The sequence below is a fragment of the Suricata suricatta genome, chromosome 3 (genome assembly GCF_006229205.1).
Source record: "Suricata suricatta isolate VVHF042 chromosome 3, meerkat_22Aug2017_6uvM2_HiC, whole genome shotgun sequence".
Taxonomy (NCBI): domain Eukaryota; kingdom Metazoa; phylum Chordata; class Mammalia; order Carnivora; family Herpestidae; genus Suricata; species Suricata suricatta.
This window is the reverse complement of record NC_043702.1, coordinates 12,849,577-12,871,606: the sequence shown is the minus strand read 5'-3', so window position 1 is coordinate 12,871,606 and position 22,030 is coordinate 12,849,577. Positions and strand designations below refer to the sequence as shown.

Here is a 22,030-nt window from a genome sequence, read left to right as displayed (position 1 = left end):
TTCTTTTTCCACTCTTTCACAATTGCAGGGTTTTATTTTGTTGCCTCAGCAACCCATAAAAAGAAATGATTAGTTTAAATTGGTAGCAGACATTAGAGAATTTGTCTAATCTGGGAGGCACGAACATGATTTACTTCTAATAGCCTCTGAAGGCCAAGTAAATGATCTGTTTCCACTACTGACCCAAATATGTGTAGTTTTTACTGGGAAGTGCTTAGCTTTGTAAAAATTATTAAAAAAAGAATGTCTTTTTTTAGTGTGACAGTCTTCATCATTTCAGGGGATGTGTGAGGATTATACTCTAGAATTTCCGGTTTTCACATAGTTCATTAAAATCTCCTGCTTTGTGGCAGTGGCATTCTTCCCCTTCTTGGTATTAACTTCTACTTCCTTTAGTTCATTAAGGGAAATTCTCAACTTTGGTTACTTTTGTCCACTTCTCATGAGGTTCTTCTCATGCTCCATGATATCTAGACCCTGTTCTTGTTTGAGGCACTTCCTCTGTTGTTCTAATAGAGGACAAATACCATGATGGCAAAATCACTCATATACTTATTTTTCTTGATGGAATCATGAATGTAAAGAAAAGAGGTTTGGGGATAAATCTGCTGAAAATTTCAACAGACCTGAAGTCAGCAGGAAGGCATGTACTTGGAAGGGCAGCTAAATGCCACTTTCTACAATCTCTCACTTCATATGTGGTCTTTCAACTGCTTGGACACAGTTTCCAAGTTGTGACCACTTCTCAGAACTGTTTTCAGAAAGAGGAAGTCTTGATGTTAAAAAAATACTTTTCAATTGTGCCTACAAAAAGTGTGTGACTAAGGCCCAGACATTCTGAATATATATAGTAATTACTCACGAAAGCCTGGGGTGTGGTAGACCTTCTTAGCATGAAGTTATAGGAAGTTGTATCAGGAGTGACCTGAATTTAAAGGGATGTTCAGAGATTTGGTAAAAGTTAATGTTCACTGTTTGAAAAACGGCTTGATGCTTTGGAGAAACATTGTTTTGCTCTTTACAGTAATGCAACTGAAAAATACTGGACACCGGGGTAGTTAGTCGGTTAAACGTCTGACTCTTGATTTCAGCTCAGGTCATGATCTCATGGTTTGTGAGATCGGGCTCCGAAATGGGCTCTGTGCAGATAGGGTGGAGCCTGTTTGGGATTTTCTCTCTTCTTCTCTCTCTGCCCTTACCCAGCTCTCTCTCTCTCTCTCTCTCAAAATAAATAAAAACAAAATAAATTAGTAAATAGTCTCCTTCCCATTCACATCTTTCTTTTCCTCCCTTCATCCCCCCTATACTCACCGCTACAAACTCATTCTCCTTAGGGTAGACCAAGTGATCTTTTAAAGAAGTAAACTGGATCACTCTAGGCTAAAATTTCCACAGGCTTCTGCTGCAGTGGGAATGAATCTGGGCTCTTTTCCAGGGCCTGCCAAGTCCCTTTCTCTTTCCCTGGTTTCACCTCACTATAGCCTTTCCAGGTCTCCATTCTGCCCAAGAGACTGTGCCAGTTCCAAAGTCATGGCCCCTGCCCTGGCTGTTTCCTTTGGGAATCCCCCAAATCACAGTGCTGGTAGCTACTGTTCCTTCAGATCTGAGCTCAGATGCCACCTTCTCTGAGCTATTCCGTAGCTCTGTCAAATTCTGCATTTGGGAGTTGAGAGCAGCCAGTCCAAGTAATCAGGTCTGGGACAGGTGTTGCTGGGGGCATGGGAAATCTGCACAAATAGTGCTCAAATCTAAACCACGTGTCCATATAGGGATGCCTGGGCTGCTCAGTTGGTTAAGTATCCGACTTCAGCTCAGGTCATGATCTCACGGTTCATGAGTTTGAGCCCCACATTGCGCTTTGTGCTGACGGCTCAGAGCCTGGAGTCTGCTTCCAATTCTGTGTCTCCCTCTCTCTCTGCCCCTCTCCCACTTGCACTCTGTCTCTCAAAAATAAACAAACATTTAAAAAAAGCCACTTGCCCACTAAAAACTTAGATTCAACATGTATCTTCTCGATGTCTCCAGTTGAGGAAAGTGTTAGTAACTTCACTTTTGATTGTCATGCTTTTCTGGATTATTTGTATCATTTTAGTTAGATGAACCAATGTGTGAGGAGATTCCAACTCATTGCAGTTCTCTGAATTCGAGCCACTCCAATCCCTTCCAAGAATATTATATTTCTTTTCTTTCTTTTTTAAAAGAATGTTATATTTCAAAATCTGCCACTCACTTACTTTATTTATCCAGTAAGTCATTATTACACACTTACCACAGGCCAGGCATTCTTTTCTCTCATAGGGGATTCTGCAAGGAAAAGTCCCTGCCCTTCAGGGATTTCTGCGTTAGCAAGGGACACAGACACTGAAGAGAAGACTACTTCTGTTCAGGTCGTAGGTCAGGCGAGCTTGTCTGTGAAGGTGTCATTTGAACAAGTATAGGACAAGACACCTTCTCCCAAATATTTCATTTCCCCAGAGCCCAGAAACAAAAAGCTCTTAATTTATCCCTTTTTGATGTTCTAAGACATATATCATTTCTGCAGAGGTTTGTTTTCATGACTTTTGGTATCCCGGCAGGCAATACGTGGAACCAGAGGCAAATCTGAATGCTAAATACAGAATATCTTCAGAAACATGTCTTTGTTCACATTTTTCTTTTCTAGTCCTGTTGTATCTCCTCTATTGAAATGACAGCTCACAAAAGAGTGATGTAATAACACTTGAAGACTTTGTTCAGGGACACCTGGGTGGCTCAGTTGGCTGAACATCTGACTTCGGCTCAGGTCATGATTTGGTGAGTGTGAGCCCCACATCGGGCTCGCTGCTGTCAGAGCAGAGCCCACTTCAGATTCTCTGTCACTCTCTCTATCGCTCCCCAACTGTGCTCCCCTCAGAATAAATAAATATTAAAAAAAAGACTTTGTTCAAAAATTAAATAAGAATACATTTGTATTTTACAACCAACTCTGGGCATAGACAACAAAATGAACATTGTTGAACAAAATGTTCTATCATGACTCTTATTTTTAAATTTTGTAAAATACGCCTTGACACTAGTTAACGTACATGCATTTGTGAGCAACTGTTGAACTTAAACTGAGAACGTATTTTATATATGGAAAAACCCAAGGAGTATTTTTGACACATTCTTACCGGGGTAACTGTCGGAAGTCTCCAGAATATTGTTCATATTTGTAGTTTACCACATACCATTGGGAACTATAAAATTTACAAGCCTGAAAGAAAAACAAATGACAATTAAAAATTATCATTAAAAAAATTAGCTGTCCTGGCAAAAAGCACAGTGGATACAGTTCACGTAATCTCTGGGGTAGTGTTAATGGAACTATGTTAGCGATTTTAAGGCAGGGAAGGGGCTTGTTCATGATAATCATTTCACATTTTCTAGTGAAATAGATATCTAACCTTTCTCAGACTCTTGGAGAAGGAACCATTTAACATATTTATTCTATTTTATGCCATCAAGGAAAGTCTAATTTAATCACCCCATGAATCGCCAGGTACGTTCATAACCTCAAGTTCAGTCATATTTTAGTTTTCCATAGTAACCTTCCATTATTTAACAGCTCTTACTGGTAGAAGATATTATTATTTCTATGTAATCTTTTCATTGCAATTTTAGCCCATTCTTCTTGTTCTTGCATCAGTAACGTGTCTTCATCCCCTCTATGTTAGCTGTAGTGTCAATTTGAAATCAGTTTTTCAGTTTTACCTCAGTACCTTCTAAGGGTCAGCCTTCTCCACAATTACTCATTGATTTTTATAAATATAATAACCAAAAAATTTTTTACAAACAAAGCTTATAGTATAAAATAACTATCTTACAGTAGTACATAATGGCTGATTTTATAGTATTGATTGATGGCATGTATTTCCCAAGCACCAACCATAGACCGAGAAGTGTACTGACCATGAAATGGTTATGGGGATTTCACTGGGTGACTTTTATGATTCCTTTTTTTAAAAGTTTATCTATGAGAGAGAGAGAGAGAAAGAGAGAGAGAGAGAGAGAATAAGTGGGGGCGGGGGCAGAGAAAGAGATGGACAGGGGGTCTGAAGCAGGCTCCATGGTGCTGACAGCATAGAACCTGATGTGGGGCTTGAACTCAGGAACTGCAAGATCATGACCTGAGCTGAAGTTGGACGCTTAACCGACTGAGCCACCCAGGCACCCCTAAGACTCTTTGTGATCCTAAAATTACATGAACCTGGGGAATAAAGCAGCTGACATGAGGATTATAAGATCCTGTCCTCTACAGTGAAGAAAGTAAGCAGCAATGAGCTTCCCACAGTGTGAGAAATAAAGACCTGTGTTGTCTGGACCAGGAAGGGGACAGGCAGGGAGAGCGGTGGGAGAGGAATCACTTGGGGTGTGGAAGCACCATAAGCAAAGGAAACTCCATCACTGTCTTTGCAGAACAGAAAGTAAACAGAACGTGAGGGGGAATGGCCCAAGAGTGCTACAGAAAGGTTGACGGGGAGCCCTGGGCGTGGGCACCTTGCTCAAGATGCAGGGGGTGCCTGGGTGGCTCAGTCGGTTAAGCATCCAACTTCAGCTCAGGTCATGATCTCATGACTCATGAGTTCAAGCCCTGTATTGGGCTCTGTGCTGACAGCTCAGAGCCTGGAGCGTGGTTCAGATTCTGTTTCTCTCTGGCTCTGACTCCTCCCTCCTTTCTCTCACTCTCTCAAAAAAAGAAAAAAGATGCAGGGAAAGTCCGGGAGAGGATAGAGTGGTTGGGTATCCTCAGCCGCTCTGGATTTCTCTGACCTTGAACTTTCTCGGCACCATGACTTTATTTGTTCAGGAAAGCACCCACACACAAGCTGGGGATTGAGGCTGGACAATGAGCAAGACTGGGACCAAGACACGAGGAGGAGGATGTTGGCAGAGAATAGTGGAGAAAACCACAACTAGACACATGAACACGGATAAAGGCAAAGGGAATTTAGGAGATCGGGATGGGCTGTGGATGAAGAGGAATGGGGACAACATTGAATATTTAACTAAAATGAAATAAAAATGAACAATTTACTAAAATGAAATTCCTGAGCCAATTCTGCAAATCCCATGTTTCTGGAAATAAGAAAACTAAGCCCTACTATGCTCCTTGGATGAAAATTCCAGCTTTGCTCTTTAAAAAAAATATTTATTTATATTTGAGATTGAGAGAAAGAGAGAGAGAGAGAGAGAGAGAGAGAGAGAGAGAGAGAGAGAGAGAGAGAAACCCAAGCAGACTCTGAACTGTCACAACAGAGCCTGATGTAGGGCTGGACCTTATGAACTGCAAGATCATGACCTGTACCGAAAGCAAGAGTCAGATGCTTAACTGAGTCAGCACACAGGTGCCCTGGTAAAGAAGTCTTTTTAATAAAAATAAGTCTTTTATAAAAAAATGAAACATTAAAAAAAGTGTTCAGAGTATTTCTTGATGCATTTGGTCCTCGATTCTCCCCCAAGTCTGCCCCATTTTGTATTTTAAAGATTTTTGGCAAAATAAATTTGCCAAACCAATATATAGTTGTTATAAGAAAAAGGCAAATAGAGGACCAGCACTGAACCAGGAGCTACACAGTTTTATTCTTATTCTGGAACTAACCCATTAGTGCTGATTTCCCACATGATTTTTGGTCAAATCATTTCATTGATTAGGATCTTAGATTAAGCTAGTGAATAACCAGGATATTAGACTGGATTAGTAGTTTGTGTCCCAAAATATCTATGTCTACCCTCCCTAATCTGGAAGTTTTAATGGCACAAAGATGCACTGATTTACTCATTACCCTTTCTTGCTAGGGATAGTATCTATGTTTAGACATGATAAGCATGTATACTTCATGCCTATTTCACATGATATTCACAATACGCCACAGGCTTAACTGAATCTGAGATGTGTATATGCTGAATTCCACTGACTCAAAATAAATGTAGTGCTTTCTCATATTAGTACAGTCTAGCCAAAAACTACCTCTGTTTTGCTTTGGAGTGGCAAGCGCTTGTCAGATACTGAACTATGAGGTGCTTTACGTATGATCTTAACAAGCACTCTGTTTTTTTTTTTATTCTGAGAGGCAAGGAGAGGCTCAGATCTTTGCAATGATAGAAGTAGGACTTCAAACTGGATTTATCTAACTCTAAAAGTTCATTCAGCTAATTTTTGAATTGTTTGATGATTGTAGACTCTTTTTTTTTCTTTTAAGCACATCCGGACCATCATTCCAGACGTCTGTGTGTCTGCTTCTGTCTGAGAGTCATACAGACCTAGTTTGAAGTTTGGTGTTAGACATGGGAATTCAGTAAGTAACTAAATTAACTTTAAATGTCTTTATCGGTCTAAATAATACTAACTTCAAAAGGATCTAATAAGGTACTTCCTATAAAACACCTAACATAGAGTAAGTACTTAATAAACACTTGCTTAAAATATAATTGGTTTTAGGGGCCACCTGGGTGGCTCAGTCAGTAGGGCATTCAACTTTGGCTCAAGTTATGACTTCACAATTTGTGAGTGTGAGCCCCTATCCGGCTCTGTGCTGACAGCTCAGAGCCTGGAACTTGCTTAGGATTCTGTGTCTCCCCCTCTGTCTGTCCCTCCCCCACTCATGCTCTGTCTGTCTCTCAAAAATAAATAATAAATACATTTAAAAACATTAATAAGCATTAAAAAATAAATTTTCCTAACATGTTTGATTCAATGTATAATTCATATTCACAATAGTTGATAACAACTAGTTTTTCTTGATTTGTAGAAGTACACTGTTTTGGACAGATATATTAGCTCTGCAAAGAGGCCTGCTTTAATCAAATTCCTTCTGAATTTATTTACTATGTTTAACACATCTGGTGGAGGGATGGCTGAGGATTTGGGCGGAGTAATTGACTCTTAAAAATCCTGCTAAATCTGTGATTTCTTAGATTCCAAGAAAGCTAGTGAATTTTACAAACACATAAATGTTTCTCCTACATAGTAATGGCATTTTGGAAATGTTACGCATAGAAAATTATTCTCTATTCTTTGTTGCGGCCCACAGAGTCACTCTCATTAAGAACTATTTTAATTATGACTACAACTCCTCTTTGTCTGAACACCAAGCTGAAATGACCTCTCGCAAACTCAGTGTCACAGGTTTCAACTCGGGCTTCTCACGCAAAGGCACTGGTTCCGTTTTCTCCTTACTAACTACCGAGTCCACAGCACTGATTTAAAATACTGACTCCTTAGTCTCTTTACAAGGGAAGCTGCCACAATCTACTTCAAAGGTGAAGACTGAATATCCAGCAAAATTTGCTGAGCTGGTTAATTTTGCCAAACAGCAATGTCCCAATTCACATTTTATTAATTTATTATGTTTGCTCTTTCAGCTTTTATGCTTGCTGTCTCTGCTGTTGTTTAGACACAAAGAAGCTGAGCAAGGTCAACATGCTTGAAGGCTTTTAGACCATTAGGCCAGTGCTTCCTAAATTGCATTGTGTCCATTAGTTATTAAGGATTGTTAATTAAAATGCAGATTCCTGGGTCCCACACGAGATCCACTGAATCAGAATCTCTACGGGGGCCCTCAAATCTACCATTCTACTGGAGTGGCAATGTGGTCCTTGTGCTGTTTGCCTATGGACTGAAAGCATTCTGGTGGGTCCTGATTTCATACCTTGGGCTCTGGTATTTGACATTACTCTCTAGCTGAAAGAACAAAGGTACGTATCAGCTCCAGCATGGAGTTTTATTTAGAGTGCATATTCAATATTTATTTGAATCAATGTATTTCCTATATCCTTTTTCTCTTAGAAATAACTAAACATGACACTATGAAAATTCTAAAAATCTAAATACTTGAGAAAAGATAGAGCTACTATAAAGGGCACCCTAAAATAATATAAAGAAAATCTTACATCTTTTCCTTTCCCCTTCTCCTTAGACAATCATCAGAATGAATTCAAACTATGTTACTCATCTCAAATAGCAATTAGGGTTTGGCAATGTAGTTTGTCTATCTCTTAAAAGGGCTGATTATTAGATTCTGGCTCCAGAGTAATAAACAGGTGATAAATGGCATTTCAGATGCAAAATTCTCTTTCTTTGTGGCTAGAGAGGTTTATTTAATTACATGACCAGTTTCTTGCCCAAAAGATGTATGCAACCATGAAAGGTGTTCATTGTGGCCCTTAGTTACCACCGGGACTAATTCTGTGTTTGTAAAATGATGGTGGTAATTTCACATTCATGCCAGTCTTGATTACGTTTAGAAGTAATTATGCCTACTAGATAAATATTGAAAATGCAGCATAATAAAACTAAGCAAATTTAGGCAAGTTATGTATTGAAAGGATAGCTGGACAATTTACCGTCCACACGGAGACACTACAAAGTGAAAGAAGATGCTGTTAGCCAGGCCAGGAGGTACAACAGAGACTAAACCTACACACTAGGATGTGTGTTCGCTCAACATGTTGATACTTTAGAGAAAAAGAGGGAAGGCACTGAAATTGTTTTTGTTTGTTTAATTGGATTACATTTATATATTCCTTTAAAATGAAAGATTATCTTTTGCACTATCAAAACAAGTTGAACCCAATGATTTTTAAATCTACTAGATACACTCTTGGTGAAGAAAAAAGTGTTTGGATGAAAATAAGTGATATAAATACAGATATTGCTCCATTTCAGAAATCATGGTATAATCTAATTTAATGGATTTGGGATCTGGGTTTTTAATCTATTGCTTGATATGAGACAGTGTTACTATGTGTATAGATATGCATGTATGGTGTAAAACAGAATGCCCTAGCAAATGCCAACCATAAAGGAGAATCATTTTTCAATGATTTTATTACTTTGAATTATAGAGCAGCCTCGATTGTAATCTAAAGTGAAAGTGAATCAAAATATTTGGCTTATTTTTTTTAACTGTGTTGTAGTAAGGCAGTTGAACAAACTGTAAAATTAGACTTTCATAAATCACATGTGTGCCTGACCCAGGACCATACATTCTAATTTTCCAGCTAGATCTCAGAAGTAATTTGTCAAGACATGAATAATGGATGGTACTAAAAACCTTGGTAATATTATGATCAAATCATTCTTTTCGTGTAAGGCATAAAATCTGGGTTGTAATTCAATGCAATTGGAATTTTTAGGTTCAGACTTAAAGTGGGCTCTTTCTAAATGTTTTTATAGGCAGAAGTTTTGGACTCGTCCTTCTGTGCTTTCATCCACTTACCACCAGACAGTATAGGATGATTTTTATTATGGAGAAGAGGAAGTCCATTCAGAACTGGAACAGTTTTGCATATTTGGAAGCAAGACTATTATTCTAGGGATTTGGGTGGCTAGACAATAAATTTCTTCAAGGTCATTAATGTGAAACTCAAAACTAACTTGTCTTCTTCAGTGCTTTCTATTACATTTTATCCTAATGCCACTAAAAACTAAATGCATTTGAATTTGCCTTGATTGTTTTCTTTCTAAGTTGATTTACTTATTTGGAGAGAGATAGTGTGAGTGTGGGGAGGGGCAGAGAGAGAGGAGACAGAGAATCGTGAGCAAGGTCCGAATCCAGGAACCACAAGATCATGACCTGAGCTGAAACCAAGAATTGGATGCTTAACTGACTGAGCCACCCAGACACCTCTCTTAATTGGTTTTTGTATGTTTATTTTCTTTAGTGTTATGCATTCAGTGTAAAAATAAAATACGTGATCCATTTTTGTACTGGCCATGATAGAAACAAAACTACCACACATAAGAAAGACTAGGTACAATAGAGAACAATAACAGATTTTGATATCATTATTCCTGAAGTCACAAAATAAATATAGCTTAACTTCTACACTTACTTTTAAAAAGTACACACAAAATTAAAAGTCCCTTAGCCTACAACAAAGCCTTATTAGTAAATTAAGAGCCTTATTCTTCACAGCAGAAACAAAATTTTTTCTATTCACATTTATTTTGTTCAGAAAGGATCATAAATTTTTTCTAATTTGGAGAGACTTATTTATTTTTGTTAAAATTTTTTTAAAAAGTTTTACTTATTTAAGTACTCTCTACACCCAATGTGGGGCTCAAACTCACGACCCTGAGATCAAGTCACATGTTCTTCTGACTGAACCAGCTGGGCATTCTAGAGAGATTTTTTTAGTTTTCCTCCAATAGATCTCAGTTATTTAAATTGTGCACGTGGCCCTGATGTTATATGATAGGAGTTGGTTCTACAGTGAGGAAAATCTTGCTTGCTGGTGTGCTTGGTATAAAGGTAATGCATGCATTAGAATCATTCATTTGTTGCTCAATAATTCAGAATCAGAAAATAGCATTCATTGTTACTTAATTTATATATGCATCCCCCGCCCCAGCCCTAAATCATTTATTCAAACCATTCTTATTTCTGGGTAAGTTTGAGGGCACAGTCAGTATTCCACATATGAGTGAGATTCATGCAATTTGTGTAAAGTACAAAGGCGTTTTGACCAGAAGAATGGTTTCTTTATCAATGCACATAATGTGCAGTTTAAAATTAAACAAGAAGCACATACAATTATTTTAACTGTAAAAGGGAAATGGAGTTCCCTATTTTCGGGAGACAGGATACATTTCATTCTAGTTAGATATGTTTCTTTTAGTTAACAAAAATAGGCAGCATGAAATACATTTTAAGTCATAGGCAAGCCTCCTCTCCCCATAACTTTCTTTGCTGTGTCTGGGATCTATATTGTTTACTATGTTCTTTACTTCTCAACATGATGTAGTTTTTTTTCCCCACATGTTTCCTGCATGGTTTGTCTCCTCAGTCATCGTCCAGAGGAACATGATGTAGTTTTTATCTTGAATATTTATAATTTTCTCTTGAATTAGTTGAATGCTATGTATTCAGATCCAAATGGTGGAAGAAGTAGAAGAGGAAAGGGAAGAAACTTCTTTTTCAATATTATACTCATCTGATCATATTGTTTTTTCCACTGGCTAAATTTTCCTTAACAAATTCAGCAAAATTTTAGAATACAACGTAACAGCCCACTGAGCTATTTTTAACTCAGGTAGCATGGAGTACTTTGACTAAAGGGTTTCTATACTTTTATTGGGTTTACTCTCAACAGTGCCTTGTAGATAAATAGACAACAATGTACTAACTCCTCGTCTGATAAGATAACATCCCTTTTCAGAGTTTAACCCAATGTAATCAGGTTGTCCTCACAGTCTCTGAAACTATCCTGTTAAAGAACTACCAATGACTCCGAATACCAAATCCAGTGAACCTTCCTTATGTGATGCTGTTTTTGGCATTTCATACCATTGAACTCTTCTTTAATTCTGAGAAATCAGTTTCTTCTTCTTTTCTGCATCTCCCCATCCACTCCATCTCCACTTGGGAAGCAGGACCATCTTTACCAGCCCCATAAGCAGGAATGTAGCCCAACGATCTGCCCCTCAGCTCCAGCCAAGTCCCTGTGGCATTTCTGGGTAAACTCTTCCAGGCTCAAAGCCTTACCTTTTCAAATTCAGAGCAACTGTCCATCGCTTCCTCTTGTGTTGACACCTACCTATTTAACTCATTCTTGGTCATCTCTTGGTTTTTTTTTTTTTTTAATTTATTTTTGAGAGACAGAGAGAGACAGCCTGAGCAGGGAGGGTCAGAGAGAGAGGGAGATACAGAATCTGAAGCAGGTTCCAGGCTCTGAGCTAGCTGTCAGCACAGAGCCTGATGCGGGGCTCGAACCCACGAACTGTGAGATCATGACCTGAGCAGAAGCCGGACGCTTAACCAACAGAGCCACCCAGGCTCCCCCACCTCTGGTCTTCATATACATGTCTGCCAATGGCATTATTTTATGTATTTCATCCATCCCTGGTTGAGCAATCTTTGCTTTCTTCTGGCATCTTATTTAAATTACTGGCACAATCATTTAGCTATGAGCACAAGCCAGGTATGTGAGAGTAGTCACCAACTTATTCCTCTCCATTGCTCTCTATTCAGTAACCAACTTCGGCCAATGTCATCTCTTCAATAGTCCTTTACTGTCACCACAATCATGCTGCCATATGTTAATGTAGGTCTTTAACCCAGCTGGGCTATTAAAATAGTCCTCTATGTGTCCAACTTCTCTTCAGTCTTACTCATTACCCTCAAGCAAACCCATCCACTCTCTTGTCTACCTTTAGCTAATTGTTTTTTTTCCCTAACATGTGAACCTGATCTCATTTCTCTAGTTTACAGTAGTACTTACTCCAGAGGTACTATTAGATTCCATTGTAAAAATCTGACCAGTGGTCTCTTAACTTTTGGCCTTGTGGTGAGCTCTTTTATTTTTAATTGTTTTGGTTTTTTAAAAAATTTATTTATTTATTTTGAGTGTGTGTGTGTGTGTGTGTGTGTGTGTGTGTGTGTGTGTGAGCTGGTGAGGGGCAGACAGAGAGGAAGAAAGAGAATCCCAAGCAGACTCACACTGTCAGCACAGAGCCTGATGCAGGGCTCCATCCCACGAATGGTGAGATCATGACTTGAGCTGAAATCAAGACTCAGATGCTTAACACTTAATGGACTGAGCCACCCGGGTGCCCCTGGTGGTGAGCTCCTTGAAAGCAAGGACTGTGTGACATCCATTTGGTATCAACAACTTAGTAAGTGATAAATGTTATTGAATAATAAATCCAGTCCAATCTTTCAGGCAGTGGACAAGACCCTTGTCTGAATACACTTTGGATGCGATCCAGAATAACAGCATAAGTCAGTGAGAGAGGAATTTTCTATGTAAAGAATTTAACCCTTTGTAAAGACAGGGTAATTAACTCCACCCAACTGAAGTGAGAAGCAGCTTCTGTAGACATCTCAAGTAGTAGCTTTAAGCCAGTTAACATTTACTTCTTGGACCAGAGAAGAAAAATAATCCAATAACTAGGTAAGGGGTTGAGAGGAGAAACTTAAGGGCTGGAAAAAGGTGTTTCTCTGCACTTTGTGAGCATCGTTATTTACTACAAACTTTGAAATTAACCTTGTGTATACTTGTAATTTGCTATATGAGGATAAGTCCATGGAAAACCATATTTGGGTTGGGGCCCAGCATTCCACCTCTGGACAGAGGTAGACATTTTGGATTCCAATGGCAAAAATATTGTCCATGAAAATAAACAATTTATCTGATATTTTGGGAGCTTTAATATTCCCTTTCTCTTCATCCCTGTCTGCTTTAATGGAATGCAGGTCAAGGTTCATCTAATAGATTCTGTTTTACCTGAGCTATATTGCGCCCCTAGTTTCTGATGATCTCCTTTCACCAGGTTTACATCAGCATTTCTCAAAGATATTTTTCTAGATATATGGGGGGAAATGGACAGAATTTCTCCATAGTCAAATAAATATGGGAAATAATTATATGCCTTATTCCTTTCTAAGACCATCTCCATGGCTATTAGCAAGTTAAAGACTGAGGGTGTACGTGTGTATGTTTGTGTCTTGTGGACAACTGCAGACCCGGCTGTCTGTAGAACATTCCATGCCCACGGGAAGCTGGTGTCTGCTCTGATCTCAGCCATTTGTTCTGCTGGTTTTTAGGGTAGGTCTCCTGTGAAAGCCTAGAGATTCCTGCAGCATTTATTGTCTGCTTTAGGTCTGATTTGTATTTCCTATTCAAGTCTTGGGTTCTATTTCATTATTGTTTTCTCTAGAGAACTCCACAATTTCTCATCTAGAACCCCTGTTTAAAATCTCAACTTTTTATTGCCCTAATCACCTAATACTGTCTGGATGAGGACAGTACACAATCAGTGTGTGTGTGTGTGTGTGTGTGTGTGTGTGTGTGTGTGTGTATTCTTATATAACAGTAGATGTAGACAGCGATAATTGCTTCTCTTCTTTTACTGTTTCCATAACTCTCAAATCCCTGAGTGTTTTATGTCTTGACCGAAGTGAGACTTGGATTCTTGAATTCATGACTTACTTCTTACTTCATCATTATTCTACTCCTGCGGCAGACTGGTTTCCAGAAACTGCAGAAGGCTTTGTTGGCAGAGCAAGTTGCTACACCTCAGTACTTTGTCGGTGCTTCTCTCGGCCATTCCACTCAAGTGGCCCCTAGACCCTTGCTCTCTGTGGGGCCACTGTCCCATGCTCAATTCTTGGCTTTCATCTTTGTGTTGAGAGAGACCAAACCGAGTGCTTAGTTTTATTTAGTTTAAGCTCCTGGCTTTATATTATTCTTTTGGGTATATTAAAATAAAAACGTAGCTATCAAAGTTTTGCTTAAGAAGTCTGCATCCTGTTTATAGATCCCTTTAATGGTTTCCTCCAACCTCCAGTGGGAGGAGGAGGTGATTTTTTTAAATCACAAAACTGTTTGATTTTTTAAAATAATTATACATGTTGATTTTAAGCCACTTATGAGAATCAGATAAAGACAGTGCTCCCCGGTTGTTATTTTCCAAGTGTTTTCATGCCTTTGCTATATTTATTTTTAGAAACACAGCATTGGAATAATGAATATGCTCAATAAGATAAAGGAACTGAGGCAGAAAAGTGAAATGTTTACCAAAATGAAGGACATATTCCATTATGAATAGTGGAAATGTCTACATCAGGTCAGGCTAAAAAGATCATGGTTTAAAGGAATTTCTCAAGCAGTCAGAGAGAGTCAGGTGGGTAAGGGCACAAAGCATGGGGGTCAGAGAGACCAGAGCCTTAATTATTGCTCTGTGTGAAATGGGGCAAGTTGGTTAATCATTCAGAACCTGTTTTGTAGGCTGTAAAGTAAGGTAGTAATACCTGTCACACAGAGGGCTCAAAAATATACACAGATGCACCATGATGCACCATGATGCTTGATGTTTAATTTATCATAACTCTGTGAAGTGTTTTGGTAGATGGGAAATAAGCCTGTTCTCTTGTGTGGGGAATATTTCGCCTCACATTGAATAGATAGGGAAGAAAATTCATAACAGATAAAACAGAAAAGGGACAGACTGTTCATTTTATTGAAACTCTTATGAAAAAGATGAAGTCATTCAAGATTAAAAAAAGAAAAGAAAGCTCACTGCCTTTCAAAAGGAGCTGAGAATTGTCAAAACAGAGTGTAGCGCGAGATAATTCCAAATTAGTATTGAACTGGATGTGTTTAAATTAGATTCGTGCCAGTCTGCTGCCTAGCAACCACAGTATTTGTCCTGGCCACCCCGTGGGGAGCCACAGGGCCATTTAGTGCAAGGGAGGACCACAAAGGTTGCTTAGTGCAACCCAGCCGCAGCGGTAAGGGAAACACATGTTTCTACAAAACATCAATGAATTCATTTCAGTGCTGGCCTCATCTGGTTAGGAAAATATTCTCACAGAGTGTGGACTACTGACTGTATGTGTCAGAGTTACCTGGACAGAACTGGGGCAAGATCGTCAGGGAGGAGACTGAGGGACACGTCCTTCCAGAAGGCCGCCTTAGTAAGTGCCATCCAGGGTACTTAGCGTCATGGTTAAGGGGCCAGAAACCATTGTAGGGAGACAGCAAGGGTAGGGATGCTGGCTCCGTCTCTTCCCACCTGTATGAGGCTGCACATTTACTTAATGTTTCCATAGAAATTTCCTCACCATTACAAGGTACTGCTGCTACTGCAGCCTATGCTCAAAATTACTGCAAGCAAAGGTCTTACAAGTATATCTGAAATGAAGAAAGTAAGTCGATCAAGGTTAGCTGCTATTTCCTACTGTGGTCAAGACTCTGCCAGCAGAATTCTCTGGGGTCATTTCTCAGTCTTACTCTGGCTTTCTGGTGACCCCTTTCTTCTCATTTGCTGTCTCCAGGCTTGAGCATTCATGTTGTATGCTCATCACGTGATTTTTGTAACTGGGGTTTCTCTTCTTCCTATCTGATAAGCACAGGCTTCCTTTTATTTACATCCTTGAAACCAAGCAAGCTACGGCAGTTTCCACATCTAGGGATACAGAAAAATTCGCAGGTAAAAAAATAAAAGTTTCTTCCCAGGCTTTCTTTTCCTTCTTTTCTTTTCCTTTCTCTACTTTTGATCCATGCAATTGAGAAAAACATATGAGTCATTCACATTACCCAGAAAATGCTCTGTCCTGAGACTTGTAACACAAACGCACAGCAGACACCTGGGATCTAAGGTAAAAGACACTGTACTTGACTTCTCTTTGGAGCAGTTCTTAGGAGAAAGGAGAAGCTGAGGGTGGAAGTGAGAAAAGGAGGCATAACCCCAGGCTGCAAGTAGTTGAAAGGCAGGAACAAAGTTAAAGGGAAGAAATTTCACCCCAGGAGAAATAATAAGACACAGGCAGACTTTGTGGTCAACCTGCTCTCTACCCAAATTGACGTTCTCAGAGAACTACGGAAATAAAGGGGGTCAACCGGGCCACATGAAGTCATGGTACAGAAGTTCATGAGACCAATCACAAAACTAACGACATCTAAAACACCAAGAATATTCTCAGACGTCTCCAGTGTTGTGCTGATCTTCTTTTTAGGCTGCCTTTTCCCTGGAAAGTGGCTACACTTGACACGTTGGTTGGATCCAGAGATAGGAAGTGGGGTTTCTGAATCATCCTGAGATTTAGGATTTGAGTTGATGGGCCCCACCACGAAGGCACACCAGATAATAAAACAGGAAGTTGGGAAGAGGCAAGGGCAGACGCAGTCTGACCACCAAATCCAAGGTCTCAAAATCTCAGGGAGCAGAGACCCACAGCAGAGGGCTGAGTCCCTGATTCATGTGAGAGCAAGTTTTTCACAGCCTAACACAGACTGCTGGGAACCTGGAAATAGACAAATACCCAATTCACTCAGGAAGAGGTAAAAAGATCATGACAAGAAAAGTCCCTACAATCGTGGAAATGTTTATAAATCCACAGTAATTCTATTACAAGTGATTGTGAATGGATTATATCAGATGAACTTTAAAAAATTTTTAATCTTTTTATTTATTATTGGGAGACAGAGAGATAGAGCATGAGCAGGAGAGGGGCAGAGAGAGGGGGAGACACAGAATCTGAAGTAGGCTCCAGGCTCTGAGCTGTCAGCATAGAGCCTAACGCAGGGCTCGAACTCACAAACCACAAGATCATGACCTGAGCTGAAGTCAGATCCTTAACTGACTGAGCTACCCATGGGCTCGATATCAGATGAACTTAATTGGCTTCTATAATGGACAGAGGAGCCCAGCAGGTGGACTGCATGTGAAATGCATAGGAAATTTTGATCATTCCATATGACTTTTCATCATCAAAATCAAGTTATAATAATAAAAAAAGAATCTGATACAGTCTTTAAGGCGACTTACAACTCTCAGAATAAGGTTGGATTTTAATGTTTGGAGACAATTTTACAAGAGACACTTGGGTTGCTTTCAATTCTGACAGCATTTTAAGACGTATTTCCACTAATTTTTTCACAAAACATTTTTTCACTACAAAAATACATTTGTAACACAATACAGAACATATAAACTGAAAATCTATTTCCTCTCTTCCCCTTACAATCCCAAACTTGTGACATAACCAATGTTATGAGTGTATTATATATTTTTAATACTTTTTTAGGGCTTATATAAAGAAGCCATATATATGTATATCCCTACTGGATGTTTTTAATGCTTTTTAAATTTATTTTTGAGAGAAAGAGAGATACAGTGCAAGCAGGGGAGGGTCAGAGAGAGAGGGAGACACAGAATCTGAAGCAGCCTCCCGGCTCCAAGCTGTCAGCCCTAAGGTGGGGCTCGAACTCACTAACCGCTAGATCATGACTTGAGCCAAAGTGGGATGCTTAACCGACTGAGTCACCCAGGTGCCCCCAAGATAATACATTTAAGTATATGTAATTTGGGGTGCCTTGGTGGCTCAGTCTCTTAAGCATCCGACTTCAGATCAGGTCATGATCTTGCAGCTTGTGGGTTTGAGTCCCACCTCAGACTCTGTGCTGACAGCTCAGATCCTGGAGCCTGCTTCAGAGTCTGTGTCTCCCTCTCTTTCTGTCCCTCCCTCACAAGCACTCCCTCTCTCAAAAATAAAACATTAAAAAATTAAAAAAATATATATGTATTTTTATTAGTTATATATTATTTTAAAATATAGATGTGCTAAAATTTATTCAACCTCACTCTTACCAACTGATATTACAATTTGTTCAGTGAAGCAAAACGCATGCCTACAATTATATTTTTATGCTCTAGTGTTTTTTAATAATACACATGTTACATGTTTATATGTACTACTTAAAAGATGCATTAGAATTACAGCTGGGGGCCTAGGTGGCTCAGTCAGTTAAGTTTATGACTCTTGGTTTGGTTCAGGTCATGATCTCATGGTTTGTGAGTTTGAGCCCCACATCAGGTTCTGTGCTGACAGTGCAGAGCCTACTTGGGATTCTCTCTCTCCTTCTCTCTCTGCCCCTCCCTCACTCATGCTCTTTCACTCTCTCTCAAAATAAATAAAATTTACAAGAAAGAATTACAAAATTACATCTCTCACTCTCTCTAAATAAACTTTACAAAAAATAATTACAGAATTACATCTCAATGGTTATAGATATGTGCATATTGTAAACATTGTATGATGTTTATGTCCTATATTCCAATTGTCACTAATTAATACTCATCTTAAAAGATTTTCTTCATTCAAGCATCATACAATTTGTTTTAATTTATATTGTCATGACTGTCAGTGAAGTTAGCAACCTTTTGCCCTCCTCTCTTTGAACTGTCTGCTCCTATCTTTTGCTTATATTTTCTTGCATTATTCATCTCCTTATTATTAATCGGTAGGAGTTTGAAAATTAGGAATGTGTGCATGTGTGGCAAAAGATATAAGAGTTGCAGATACTTGCTCTGATTAAATATTTTCTTTTGACTTTATGGTGTCATTAATCATATAGAAATGAAAATTTTTTATTTGCCTAAATCTGTCTATTTCCTCTAAATTTCCACTTAAAAGTATTGTTCTATGGTTTTAATATTTTTGTTTTTAAAATTTAAATTGTTTTTTATTCACTTGGGAGTTAATTTTTATGTTACTGTGAGCAGGAGCCTTAATTTTATTTTCATTCAAATGAATGACCAAGTGGTATTCATGAAATAGGCTACCCTTGAGAGATATTTGAGAATTTGAAGTGCCATAATTTGTCACTTAGTATGTAACCATATTTACTTGGACTTATTTCTAGATGCCCTGTTTCATTTCACTGATTTATTTTTTTTAATTCCCAAAGACAGAAAAAGTTGGAGAGCGCCCCAATGTTTTAAAGCTAGCATTTCTCTAATACCAAAATGAGGGAAGAAAACTGGAGCTAATTTCACCTGTGACTATAAAAGCAAAAACATGGAATAAAATATCAGCCACTCAAACAGAGTAGAGTATTAAGGCAATAATAAGGCAACTTGAACAAGAAAGTTTATACCAGAAATACAAATATGGATCCACAGGATAGAAACCTATTAATTTTATCAATAGAACTAAATTCAAGTGGTAAAATAGCATTAAAGATACTAACGACCTATCCGTAAAACCAAAAATAAGGATGGCGGCCTCTGATTTCAGTTCAGATCATGATCTCACAGTCGTGAGAGCAAGCTCTGCTTTGAAGGCTCTGCACTGAGCATGGAGCCTGCTTAAGATTCCCCTTCTCCCTCTTCCTCTGCCCCTGCACCGACTGCATGCCCTCAATCTCTCTCTAAAAAATAAAAAAGATAGGTTGCCCAGTATGAACATTATTATTCAACCGTGTTTCAGGGATATCAGATAATAAAATGAGACAACAGTTAAAAACACTGTATACCTATTAGAACTGAGACAATTTTCATTGTTTGCAGATGACATGACTACACATGTAAAAATCAAATAAGAACGATAAATAGTGTCTTTCTATGTGCAGAAAAATAAAGTAAAAGTGAAAACAAAAATTAACATTACAAAAGAACTAACAGGACAAGGAAGTTTAGTGAGGTAGTCATGTATATTCAAAAGCTACAGTTTTTTGAAAGAATTATCAGCAAATGAAAGGAATTGGATTTGACAAATTCTCACATTTGCAACAAAACTATAAAGTTCTTGGAAATAAATTTAACAACAAGCTGAAGATTTTTACATGAAAGTTCAATATTTTAGTGAGAAACATTCAAGAAGAATTTGTTGAATATTCATAGTTAGGAATTCAGTGTCATAAATATTTCAAATCCTACCTAAGTTAACATCTATTTACATATTTACTGAAGAATGTTAGTAGATCTCGTCTCAGTGAGTCTGATTTTCTTGTGTAGAAAAGGATTTGCCAACTCTTTTTTAAACTGTGATGGCCTACGAGATATTAAGACTTCATCTAAGGTGACTGTAAACAAAATATTCTGAGACTGATGTCACATTTATTATTTTTATCAGTCAGTGTATCAGTCAATGAAAATCGTATACTCATAATCCTAATGTTATCTGAACCTGCACCTTTTCCTTTTTTTTTTTTAACTCCTTAGAAGGTAGTGTCATTTAATGTAAACTTTGAGAAATAAATATGGAATTGGAAAAAAACCCCTCATAAGTAAATTTATGGCAAAGGATTTGGACTGAATAGTATAGCATAAAATATACATAATTAATACAGATAGATATAACATGTATGCTAATAAAGCTAGCTTATATTCATACACGTATGTTTAAAAGCTGAGAAAAGGTTCTGTAATTAAATTAAATTTTGGGATACACCATTTTTTCTCAAGATTCTATTTGGCCTGTGCTAAATTTTCTCATTGTATTTTCTGTAAAGGAAGGACTTCACTTATTCATTCAACAAATATCTTTTAAGTAGCTGCCCTAAACCATCCCTTAGTCTGCTTAGAAGAAGAATCAGGGTTGTAGGCCTTTCTTACTTTCTTATATCATCAGAATGCAAACAAATGCTACAGCGAAAGATTTTTATCATAGCCACAGGGTTTTACCATTAACTATTTCCATAGCTAGGGCTTGAACAAAATGTATCTCTTAACATAGAAACTCTGTTAGCTGAAATTCTCACATACAGTGGCCTTTCCAACAACTCAGTCTAGGTAAGCAAAATAAAATTTTCTCTCTGTTAAGAACACATAAATCTTTCTCAAGGTGAGGAATTTAAGTGAAGTAAAAACAAAGGAAAAAAAAAGTCCCAAGCTTGAAGAGTCACCATATAATGAAAAAATGATTAACAGGAGAATGGAAAAAAAATCTAGAGATGATGACAGCTGAAAGCCATCAGTACATCAGAGCATCTGGAATTCTCTATTGAAAAGGAGAGGGAGACAGTAATAAAGCTGGGCTGTGTTGAGCACCACCAGGAGAAAACAAAGCTTTGTAAAAGTAAAGGATTGGAAGCATCACATTTACCTCTTTCACCAGTAAATTTTCTGCTTTGTGTTCTGCATCTTCAGGGACTGTTGAGTACAATGTTCGGACATCCCAAGACACCGTGGCCGTCTGGGAAGAACAATGAAAAGAAATTAATTAAGCTCTCCAACTTAGAGGCACTGAGTAGACCACCCTACCAAAAACCCAATAGAAAAGTGCTTTAGATCTTAGCATTTAACAGTAAGAGAAGACAGAGAAATTTTACATCTCTAGGAGAGAAATGTCAAACCTCCTTTAGATTGCCACTGCCCGTATTATTACAAGTATTGGTTTATCAGTGAGGCTCATCATGTGAAGCTCTTTCACTTCCCCGCAGAGAACAAAAATTGGGACATCTGTCTATTTTGCCTCATTTATTTCTTTTTTTAAAAATTTATTTAAATTTATTTTTATTTTTTCCATAATATTTTATTGTCAAATTATTTTCCATACAACACCCAGTGCTCTTCCCCTTAAGTGCCCTCCACCATCACCACCACCTCTTTTCCCCCCCTCCCCCTTCCCCTTCAACCCTCATTTCATTCTCAGCATTCAATAGTCTCTCAAGTTTTGCATCCCTCTCTCTCCCCAACTCTCTCTCCCTCCTCCGCTCCCCCTGGTTCTCCATTAGGTCTCTCTTGTTTTCCTGCTAGACCTATGAGTGCAAACATATGATT

At 38.3% G+C, this 22,030-nt stretch overlaps 1 protein-coding gene across 1 annotated transcript in view; it reads right to left on the bottom strand.

The window, feature by feature from the left end:
• The window catches only part of DOCK10 (dedicator of cytokinesis 10), a 205,965-nt gene that overhangs the window by 115,590 nt on the left and 68,345 nt on the right, over positions 1–22,030 (bottom strand). The window contains exons 3-4 of the mRNA XM_029932877.1: positions 21,354–21,443; positions 3,153–3,235 (exon numbers count right to left, since the gene is read on the bottom strand). Coding sequence (XP_029788737.1) covers positions 3,153–3,235; positions 21,354–21,443 — 173 coding nt within the window. The remainder of the gene's footprint in view (positions 1–3,152; positions 3,236–21,353; positions 21,444–22,030) is intronic.